This window comes from Loxodonta africana, chromosome 4, assembly GCF_030014295.1.
Source record: "Loxodonta africana isolate mLoxAfr1 chromosome 4, mLoxAfr1.hap2, whole genome shotgun sequence".
NCBI classification, from domain to species: domain Eukaryota; kingdom Metazoa; phylum Chordata; class Mammalia; order Proboscidea; family Elephantidae; genus Loxodonta; species Loxodonta africana.
The window spans coordinates 155,117,017-155,128,725 of NC_087345.1; the positions used below are offsets into that span (position 1 = coordinate 155,117,017).

Genomic DNA, 11,709 nt, shown 5'->3' on the forward strand with positions numbered 1-11,709 from the left:
TGAATGAATGACTGAATATAATTTTTCATCTTCTTTGTCTACTGACATAAAACACAGTATTTGAAGTTCAGGTCTTAAAATATCCTTGCATTTTCTGGAACTGGCACACCTTATTTTTTAGATAGGGTGAGATTCAGTTAGCTACTACCTTAATCAGGACTTTCGCATGTGTTCAATTACGAACTGGCCTTTTTTCCCATGTACAGTCATTATCTGGAGCCCTGGTGGTGCACTAGTTAAGAGCTATCGCAGGCAACCAAAAGGTCGGCAGTATGAATCTACCAGCTGCTCCTTGGAAACCCTATGGGGCAGTTCTACTCTGTCCTCTAGGATTGCTGTGAGTCAGAACTGACTTGACAACAATGAGTTTTTTCTATGGGTATCAGTTATATTAACAAACATTTTATATTATAAAATATTAAAATATATCTTAGCTAGAGAGTCAGTGAGACTAGAAAAATAAGACTCAGGACTTGGATCAAACTGTTGAGGGACAAAACAGACAAATCAACAATAATAAAAATCGATCTTTTCCAAACTGCTGAATTATGAAAGACTAAATATCAATATTCTTATTAATGTGAAAAAATACCGTGTGTGAGGAATTGGGTTTTGACTACTTTCAATGCGTCTCTAAAAAACACTTCCCAGTTAAAAAACAGAATTGGTGTTAATCAAAAAAAGAAAACTAAATAAATAAATACAACTTACAATTCTTTTCTCCCAAAATCTGTATTTCGGGCTAGTTAACAATAACTCCTTAGTAACAGGAGAACAGTATAAGAACACCTTCAAGCTGAAAGAAAAAAAAAAGCTGTTTCAGTACAATCCAAGACAAAGCATCTCACTTGGTGACCAGGAAGCACATTTCATCGTATGTCAGTTATCTCTACCAATTCAGGGACTGTGCTGCCACAAGAAGCGTCAGAGTAGTTTCCCGCATACCTACACCCCGCTGCCTCTTTCAGTCCCATCAAGGGCTTAAACAGAGGCGGGGAAAAAGCAAGTCAGAGAAAATACTATGTCCTCTGACCGCCTCAAAAAGTTGTTCCTCACCATTCTGATGATAAAGATGTGTTTGTACATGATAAGTTTATCTGAAAAGATAGCAGCCAAATGTCAAGTGACCTCTCTGGAAAATGGAAAGGAGGTGTGAGGAACAGGAGGTTTCTGCTTTATACTTCACTGACATGTATTCTGCCTATTTTTTAAATTAACATATATTAATTTCATCATAAACTTTAAAAAAAAATCAATGGCCTAGTTCAGAGGACAGGAACACAGTCGGTGGCAGATGTGTATTTTCCAAACATGGGTACACTAATATATACCCTGTGCCATACACTCTTCTTAAGAGGACATCGAAATTCTTCCGTTGAGAGGAGGGGACTGTGTTCTTTTCCCTTGAGCCTCAGCAGACTACTGTAAATGTCTTAAGGAACAAAATATGGTGGAAGTGACATTGGATGACTTCAGAGATTAGACCTTCAGGCAATATGGCTTCCTTCTGGCTGTCTCTTGGGACATATACTTTTAAAGCCCTGAGCCTCCATGTAAGAAGTCCAGCTATCCTTAAACCACCATGCTGAAGAGCCTTTTTAGAGACAGAGAGATGCCCAAGGAGTCCCAGCTGTTGCATCCTCCATCTGCTTCAGTCTTCCCAGCTCAGGTGTCAGACATGTGAGTGAGCCTTGAGATCATTTCAGCCCCCAGGTAACACCCAGTCAAGCAGAAACAAACCATCCCCACTATGTCCTGTCTGCATTCCTAACCCACAGAAACTGAGAGAGATAAGTCATTCTTAATATTTTAAGAGACTACGTCTGGGGGTCATCTGTTATGCAGCAATTGATACACAGGCTCAAAAATCAGACAGACCTGGTTGAAATCCTGGTTCTGCCCTTTACTGGCTGCATGACCTTGGACAACTAATTTAACCTCTCTCGTTCCTCAGTTTTCTCATCTGTAAAACAGAAATAATAATAATATCTATTCAAAAGATGATTAAGAGGCTCTAATGAAAATGTCAGCTACAAGAGGACAGGGATTTTTGCCTGTGTTGCTCACTATTGTATCCTTAACATTCAGTTGGTGCCTGACTCATCTTAGGTACTCAAAAACTTGTTGAACTAATAAATATATATAAAGCATTTAGCACAGTGGCCAGAACATAGTAAGTACTCAATAAATATTATTATTATTATTTGGTTTTTTATTATTATCAAGAACATAGGAAAATGATATGACTTAGAGAAGTTGTCATCCACTGGTTCAAAAGTTTAAAAGTCACTAAGGCCCTTTCCAAATACATATCTTGAGAATTTAGAATTTAAATTTAGGCAACGGCTTCAGGAAAAGAGTGCAATAGTTCAGCTTAAAAAAAGATCCAACAACATTGGGTGATTCTTTAGTATGGAACGACCATTGCCACATACACATACACAACCCGCATTAACAAAATGAACAATGAACAAACTACTGCTGCACCCAACAGCATGGATAAATCACAAAAACGCAATGTCAAGTGAAAGAAGGTAAATACAAAAGAGGCCTTTCTGTACAATTCCACTGATATAAACTTAAAAAACATCCAAAGGTAAACTATGATGATAAATATCAGAATAGAGCTTACTTTTGGGAGAGAGGGCAAGGACTGGGAGGAGGCCTAAGGAGTTTGGTGGTATTGGATCTGTTCTATTTCTTAATCTGGGTGGAAGCCACACAGATGTGTTCACTTTGTAAAAATTCATCAAACCATACTCGAACAATTTGTGTCCTTTTCTGACTAGATGTCATATATACCATGTAAATGCCATGTAAATAGTTGTTAATGCTTACACTTAACACTTAATGCTTCCTCAGTCTTTGCAAGGTCAAACAACCAGTGTTGGAGAGAGACTGGGGATCTGTGAAATGGCAGGAGGCTACAGCAGGGTATGCCTACACAGCATTTCACCACATGGATTCAGCATAGGGCTCAGTGCACAGCAAACTCAAGTTTCGCTTTTTGGAACTCTATTTTTCTGAAAATATTCAGATATGGAAGGTGGACTATGTTACTGTATTATTATGTTAAAGATGTTTTAGTGTACCTGGAAGTGTTTCTTTAATGATTTTTATGCATAGAAAGTTAAATACTGTATACTAAAACAAACACTTGGCTGACGTTAGATACAAGCTATACCCAAGTGTTCTGACTTACATACAAACTGAGATATGATATCTAGTCAGAAAAGGACACAAATTGTTTGATTATTTAAAGTGTACAGGAGGAGGTGAGTAGGTTATATGGAAATACTACACCATTTTATATAAGTCACTTGAGCATCCCCAGATTTTGGTATCCGCAGAGGTCCTGGAGCCAATCTCCTGTGGATACCAAAGGATAACTGTAATAACAATAATAATAATGTTTTCATGCATGGCACAAAGTGGTACCCATTTGTTATTGTGAACCATCGTACATACCTTTAATTTTTAATAAAATAGGCTTTACAGAGGTTGGTTGGTAACTATGGGTTTAAGTTGGAAGTTTTTAAACTGGGGACTGCCTCTAAATAGCAAAATAAATTACCTGCAGTCCAATCTTCTTTTCAAGGTAGGGGCTCTTAATCCTTTCATGTGATCTAAAAACAAAAGAATCAACAATCACACATTATTTTTTTTCAGAAGATTTCTTAGCACAAGAAAACTGAGTTGTCTGTGTGTTAAGCTTCCTTTTGAGCAAAAATATATGAAAGGTTCACTTTTATAAGAGACTGATTCCTACTGGCTAGTAGCTCTTTCTTCTGTGGGTGAGGAATCTGCCTGAGAACAGGCCAGGAACCAGAAGAAGCTGACCATCTCTGAGCCATCAAAAGCAAGTTCAAAAGAGCATGACTCCCTGCATCTTAGGGCCGAATCTACATCACTCTGAGCAGCCACAGAAGAATGAGTGACCAGGATCTCATTCAGAACAACTTCCAGCCCTTTCTGTTATCTCTTCTCTCATTTCAATCAAACCACTCCTCAGGCCACACTCTATGTGGCCCATTCATTCCCATCACTTGTTATTCCATCTAGAAGGTCAAGCCTGCTTCCATGGAAGCTTGTAGGAAATCGTTCGGACTCAAACAAGAATGAGGAGTTTCATTATCTCGCTACCGTACTTTGACTGCTTGGCTGCAAGTGGGATATTACCATTCCCACCTGCTTGTTCTGCAGCTTTCCAAAAAAACATACACAGGAAGAGGACATTCAAAGAAAGATAACATTTATATAGATAGTACATTTTAACATGTCCTGAGTCTTTAGCATATAACGGCCTAGATAATGACCAAACATTTCTAAATACTTTAGTCCAAACAAACCAATTCTAATTATTCTAACTATCCCCCTCAACACAGACATGTATTAAAAAAAAAAAAAAAAGTATACACCCTCAATTTATATGTGAAGACTCTTAAATCCAGTAAACACAAGCAGTTACCGCACCTCACTTGGCAGGCCCTGACTGGACACATGCCTCCACAGCACAGTCCACCTTCCTGCTCAATGGGTGACTCTCCTCAGGTCACTCCTAGTCCAGTCTTTTAGGTCCTATGGGTAGGTTCTAGAGCAGGGCTCTCAGTGATCAGAGTTTCTGAAGAGTTTGTGCCATGGCAAAAAGAAGGCTGGAATCAGGACTCTGCTACACGCTCCCAAACTGACTCAGTAGACAGCACCCTAGAGCCGTTTTATCAAGTCACCCCCTTCCTGACTGGTGGTCAAGGGAATCTGTGTAAGTTTACTCAGTGCTGGTAGGACTGCACCCAGAGTCTATTTTCCAGGGCCTTTTTTTCTTTTCCTTGGCCAAAGCAAATCACCAAGTTGCCCTCTCCTGGATCTTCCCCAACCCGGGGTCACTATTTCAGACCATGGGCTCCCTCTCATCTTCCAGGCCTCAATGATACTTAAAAAGCCTACCCTGAGTGACCTCTAAGGAGCCCTGGGGGTGAAGTGGTTAACTGCTCAGCTGCTAATCAAAAGGCTGGTGGTTCGAACCCACCCAGCGGCTCCGTGGGAGAAAGATGTGGCAGTCTGCTTCTGTAAAGATTAACAGCCTTGGAAGCCCTATGGGGCCATTCTACTCTATCCTACAGTGTCACTAAGAGTTGGAATCAACTCAATGGCAACAGGTTCTGAGTGCAGCACTGGGCTCCACAGGGTCAATAAATGTGCTTCAGAGCCCACCCCAAATTATATCAAAATGTGATGCATATTTGAATTTTTTTCTAGCAAGAGTCCATAGATTTTGTCAGACATTCAAAGAAATCTGTGTCCAAAATGGTTAAAAATCACTAGAATGCAACGTGAGGTATCTTCAAAAGCAGCAGTTGAATTCTCGCCCTTGATGAGTTTACATCTTGGTTGAGCACAGACTAGAAAACAGGAAAAATTATTATGAACTGCTGGATAGAAGGAACTCAATTTCCTGCTTAACGTACAAATTAATAAGCTTCACAAATTCCTTTAGACAAGCTATTTCTCCAAACCCACTACTCCTAAACATCAAGGACAATCCCCAAAGCCGTACTTTAATAATGTCTATCAAATTTTGAGTTCAGAGATTCCAGTGAGACTCAATGTGAAAGGTAAAAATGGGAGCATCCTTATCTCTAGTACTTTTAAACATTCAGAAACAGATTCTCAGTGAAAAACAAAATGAAAAATGTATTCCTCAAGAACAAGCAGAAAGATCTCACAGTGCTGCTTGGTAACTAGAGAGTGGTGGTCCAGATCTTCCTCATTAAAGAGAGGTAACTGGTGACTTTGAACAAGGAAGCAGAGAAACTTCCCAAAAGCAGTAACTTCAACAATTTGTTCCTGGGTGATGCAGTTAACACAATCGGCTACTGATCAAAAGGATGGAAGTTCTAGCTCACCCAGAGGTGCCTTTAAAGAAAGTCCTGGGGATATACTTCCAAAAAACCAGCCTTTGAAAACTCCATGGAGCGCAGCTCAACTCTGACACACATGGAGTCACCGTGAGTCACAGTCAACTCTGTGGCAACTGGTGGTAGAGTTAAAGCGAGTGATTCCATCAACAAGACATCTGATCTTCACACCGACCCTGTGATGAAGGGAAATGTTTTGATAACTGTAGTTTGTTTTAAAACACCTGTAATACGTATGTACGTATGAGTTTGTTATACTAGGTGCCATCGGTAATCCCTATCAAGAACTCACATCCCAAAGGGGTAGTTACTACTTCTCAAGCTACCCTGGAAGTCCACACTTAAAGAGGCAGCCAGTGAAGCGCTTCAGTTTATTTTTATCTCCAGTCAATGCCAAAACCAAACCCAAACCAAACCCACCGCTGATTAAGTTGATTCCGACGCATAGCGACCCTACAAGACAGAGTAGAACTGCCCCACAGAGTTTCCAAGGCTGCAATCTTCACGGAAGCAGACTGCCACATCTTTCTCCTGTGGACCTTCTGGTTTTGAAGGCAGACCTTTCGGTTAGCAGGCAACTGCTTTAACCACCGTGCCATGAGGGCTCCTAATCAATGCCAAAGGCTGTGCTAATTAGCATAATGAATATTAAAACGTTTTTCATTGGTAGAATTAGTAACTCATTCATCAGCATAATAGGTGTTAAAAACAGGCAATGGTTGTGAGATTACTGGTATTCAAACTCTGGGAATTGGCTAAAGTATTTTAGGTTGTTTTTAGGTGCTGATGAGTCGGTTCCAACTCATAGCAGCCCTATGTACAACAGAACAAAACACTGCCTGGTCCTGTGCCATCCTCACAGTTGTTATGCTTGAGCCCACTGTTGTAGCCACTGTGTCAATCCATCTCATTGAGGGTCTTCCTTTTTCATGGACTCTCTACTTTACCAAGCATGATGTCCTTCTCCAGTGATCCCTCTGGATAACATGTCCAAAGTATATGAGACATCCTTGTTTCTAAGAAGCATTCCAGTTGTACTTCTTCCAAGACAGATTTGTTCGTTCTTTGGGTCCATGGTACATTCAACATTTTTCACCAAAATCACAATTCAAAGGCATCAATTCTTCTTTAGTCTTCCTTATTCACTGTCCAGCTTTCACATGCACACGAGGCTATCAAAAACACCATGGCTTGGGTCAGGCACACCTTAGTCTTCAAGGTAACATCTTTGCTTTTTGACACTTTAAAGAGATCTTTTGCAGCAGATTTGCCCAATGCAATGCATCTTTTGACTTCTCGACTGCTGCTTCCATCAGCATTGATTGTGGACCCAAGTAAAATGAAACCCTTGGCAACTTCAATCTTTTCTCTCAACGTATTTTAGAGACACTCTATTCTCACATGGAGGATCTAGTAAGCTTTTGAGCCCATATCATTAGCAACGACAAACCAGCTGTCAATGAGTGGATTCCAAGTCATAGTGATCCCATGTGTGTCAAAGCAGAACTGAGCTCTATAGGGTTTTCAATGGCTGATTTTTCAGAAATAGATCAACAGGCCTTTCTTCCACACACTTCTGGGTAGACTCGAACTTCCAACCTTTCAGTTAGCAGCCAAGCATCTTGCAACACGCAGGGATTCCATTAGGGATGACACTCTAGACTTAATCCCTAAACGGCCATGTTTCCATGTGTGAGATCATAGTATTCTGGCTGCCTGCTGCCATCTTGCCTCTAAACTAGAATGAACCTTTCATATTGGATGTGTTCAGAATATCTACAATGAGGAGGAACTTGTACTTCGTGGAGCCCATAGACAGGTTGTTTGATGAGTGTCTGCATGTTTGTGTGAGAGTGTGTCTGCTTGCTAACAAACGTCTCGGTGTGTGGCAGAATTTGATCTGAAACTTTTTCCTTTATAACATGGTAGTGAGGATATGGGGGAAGAACTAATCCTAGCCAACTTCTGAGTATAGGCCACTGTGATGACTACCAAAGAATCTAACAGTTGCACCTGACCAACAGGCCTGACAGTACAAAACAGGCAGATGGTGGTGTAACGTCCCATTTTACAGAAGAGGGAAATAAAGCCTTAGAGAGGTTGAGGAGCCAAGCTGGGACAAGGTGTAGTTGATAATCCCCCCTCTGCCTCCCAAAGCCTGCACCTTCCTTGCTCCAGCGCCCCGATGCCCGCCTCTCCTCCTCTCTCCAGTCCCTTGGGCGACTGCCCCCCAGGGCCAAGCCTTAGCAGCCAGCCCCTTGCTTCCCAAGGGAGTGGGCTACGTGTAGAGCTCACTCACCCTTGTGGCAGTGGGACAGGAAGTAAGCACGTGCCCGCAGGTTCTCCCTGTCGAAGCGGTCTATGGAGATGGTTGGATACTCGACCATCTGTCCCCCGAAGGAACTCATGGCGTCAGCCAATCTCTGCGAGCAGGACGCCGCGCCGGCCGCCGCTGAAGCCCAAGTAATCCCTGACCGCGCCACCACTTCCGGGAGCCAGCCCGCCGCCTCGCCATTGGCCAGCCAAGGTGCAGCCTCACCCAATCACAGAAGCCCTTTGGTGGGAGGGGCGGTGCTAGGGACGGTATATTCACTTTGCTTTCTCCAGCAAACTTCGAATTTAAAAAACCCGGGCTGCATACACAGACAGGTGAGGTGGCTCCTTTGGCTGGACCTGGAGAAGCTGGGTGGAATGGAGGGTTTAGAGCGGGGAGTCTGATTCTTGCTGAAAGCCTCGACCGAACAGTACGGATGTTGCCGGGTGAAGAGCAGTCCGTGTCTGTAGCAGAAGCGGAAACACCCAGCTGAACGAGCTGGTTCCACCCAAGGATGCGAGGTGGGGTGCAGCGTTTCGGTTCAGAATCAGACTGAGTTCCACTTCCTGCTTTTCTACCCATTAGCCAGAAAGCCGAGTTCAACTTTCTCGTTTTTAAAATAGGAATCGTAATTTCTGCCTCGTGGCAAAATTATGAAGATTGTTGTTGCTGTTAGGTGCCGTGGAGTGAGCGAGAATTCATAGCAACCCTATGTGCAACAGAAGGAAACACTGCCCGGTCCTGCGCCATCCTCACGATCCTTGCTGTGTTTGAGCCCATTGTTGCAGCCACCGTGTCAGTCCATTTCGTGGAGGGTCTTCCTCTTTTTCGCTGGCGCTCTACGTTCCAAGCATGATACCTTCTACAGGGACAATATGAGAAAATTGTAAACAAAAAACATTGCCATGGAGTCAGTTCCCACTCAGTGATCCTATAGGACAGAACAGAACTGCCCCATAGCGTTTCCAAGGAGCGGATGGTGGATTCAAACTGCCAACCTTTTGGTTAGCAGCCAGGCTCTTAACCACTGTGCCACCAGGGTTCCTCTGAGTTGGAATTGGCTCGATAGCAAGGGGACTCATGGTAGGTTCAATAATTATTAGTTCCCTCTCCCACTTGTAACCTACAGATTGAGTGAATAAGACCTGATGATCTTAATTTAAATACATGTTCTTAGAGTAAATTAGTAAAAATCCCAAGGATATCTTAGCTGCTAGCCTTCCTCCTCCACCTTTGGAGATATGTTTTTAACATGTCAGAAAGATGTGTAAAAGATGGCAGGATGATGGGGGAGAGAAAAGGTCTAGAATTTTTTAACCACCAAAACCACTTTATAAAAACGTTTGTTGAGGTATTAAGTTTCACCAAATAGTCACAATGACACTTATTGTATCCAACGTAGCTATTTTTCTTAGGTACCTCTGTATTATTAACCACAAACAACTCAAACGCTTTTGAGGTCCTGCTTTGTGCACAGAACTGCGACAAGCCTTGCGGTGCTTACATAGATGACTAAAATGTGCCTTCAAGTTGTTTTCAATCTGTGGGGAGGGGACACATTTGTACAACATGGTAAGTGTATGTTTCCACAGAGATATAAAGGAAAACAGAAATAAATCCAAGAACAATGAGTTCTGACCAGGGGAATCAGAATGCCACCCTCAGAGAATTTATTTTTCTGTTTATATATCAGTATGTTTCTGCAGCCAAGTTACTCAGAGTCCCTATTTAAATACAGATACTCATAAAATCTTAAAAAAAAAAAAAAAAAAAGGTGGAAGGAGTGGGAGAGGTATAGATGGCTATCATTGTGTCTAGAAGGAGCCCTGGTGGCACAGTAGTTAAGCCCTCAGTGGCTATCCGAAAAGTTGATGGTTCAAACCCATCAGCCGATCTGCAGAAGAAAGATGTGGCAATCTCTTTCAGTAAAGATTTACAGCCTTGGAAACCCTGTGGGAGCCATTCTGCTCTGTCCCACAAGTTCGTTATGAGTCAGAATCAACTCGACGGCAATAAGTTTGGTTAGGTTGTATCATTGTGTCTAGGTCCCTAGGTGGCACAAATGGGTTACCCTAGGCTACAAACCGAAACGTAGGCAGTTCAAATCCACGGATGAAAGGCCTGGCTATCTACTTCTGTAAGATTATATCCGTTGAAAATTCTATGGAGTACAGTTCTACTCTGATACACATGGGATGGGAATTGACTCAAGGACAATGGAGTTTTTTTTTTGTTTGTTTGTTTGTTTCTTTGTTTTTTTAGTGCTGTCTAGGTTGACTGTACCTGAGGGTAAATTCTGCAGTGAGCCTGGCATCTGGGGAGTCCAATGTATCTACCTCTGATAGAATTTGGAGCTCATTAAAGGCTACAGGTCAAGATAATACTCATATTCTTATTTACTTGCCCACATATCCCCACTTCTTTCCACAATGAATACAGTACAAAAGAATATAGGAAAATATTGAGAAAGTCGGGACAAAGCAGAAAGGTAGGATAGAAAATAGTGAAGACGGGTAAGAATAGCTCACAGACATGCACACATGTACTCTGGTGAGAGGTGGGCCATACATTGGCTTTCCTGGAGGCCAAAGTAAAGAGGGAGACACAATCACTTACAAGCTCTGTGGCACCCTTAAGACGAAAATAAAACAGCTTTTCAGAAGCAGCCCAATTTCCTGGATACCAAGTCCCAAGAAAAATTTCTCCTGTGGGTGCTTATAAAGAAAACTGTGATATGTGGTCGACAATGCCAGCTTCTACTGTTTCCCCATATTCCGGCTGGGAATTTCCACCTTTCAGCAATCCCAGAGTTCTTTGAACTTCTGAGTCCTTGATTCAGTCCGTCTCAGCAGGACTGAAAACTGCTAGCAAGTTTATATTGAACAGCTGAAAATTAGTTATTGAGGTAGATACGAATCTTTGTTGGAAAATCACTACAGGATATACTTTTCTTAATTGCATAACTTGAGTTATAGGTTTACCGTGTTTTATGCTATTCTTTTAGAAGGAATGTTATATTAGGAATTACACAATTAGATATGTTAGTTAGCAATGTAAAATAACATACACAAAATTTATTAAATTTTTTTTATAAAAGCAAGGTGCTGTGCTTACCACTAAGGGTTAACAATTTTAAATTTCAAGATGTCCTAATTCACAAGATTTAGCCGCAGATAGCTTATCTTCAGTTTTTGTAATTTTTTAAATTCTAATTTCATTGTTGGAAGAGGGTGAGAGGAAGTTTGGCTTAGAAATCAGGAGAGAAATGTGTGGATTCATGCAAGTTAACATCGCAAAATAAAGTTCAGGGGCTGAGATTCTCATCGTTAGATTTTGGAGGCCCTGGTTAAAGTCTCACCTAAGCCCTTACTATTTGTGTGATCTTGGTTACATCACTGGACCTATCTGTAGCTAGGTTTTCTCAACTGTAAAATGGAGATTATAATAAAGGCTACCCAAAGCCCTGGACAATGGCAAGTG

At 41.7% G+C, this 11,709-nt stretch overlaps 1 protein-coding gene across 8 annotated transcripts in view; it reads right to left on the reverse strand.

The window, feature by feature from the left end:
* DCLRE1C (DNA cross-link repair 1C) overlaps nt 1–8,779 on the reverse strand; it is a 54,688-nt gene extending 45,909 nt beyond the window's left edge. The window contains exons 1-5 of one of the 8 annotated variants that reach the window (XM_064284874.1): nt 8,215–8,327; nt 4,474–5,399; nt 3,575–3,626; nt 3,304–3,369; nt 712–796 (exon numbers count right to left, since the gene is read on the reverse strand). In XM_064284874.1, coding sequence (XP_064140944.1) covers nt 712–796; nt 3,304–3,369; nt 3,575–3,621 — 198 coding nt within the window. In that variant the 5' untranslated portion in view covers nt 3,622–3,626; nt 4,474–5,399; nt 8,215–8,327. The other 7 variants (XM_010590712.3, XM_064284876.1, XM_064284875.1 and 4 more) reach the window with 7 other exon arrangements.
* Between the last annotated feature and the right edge of the window lie 2,930 nt (nt 8,780–11,709).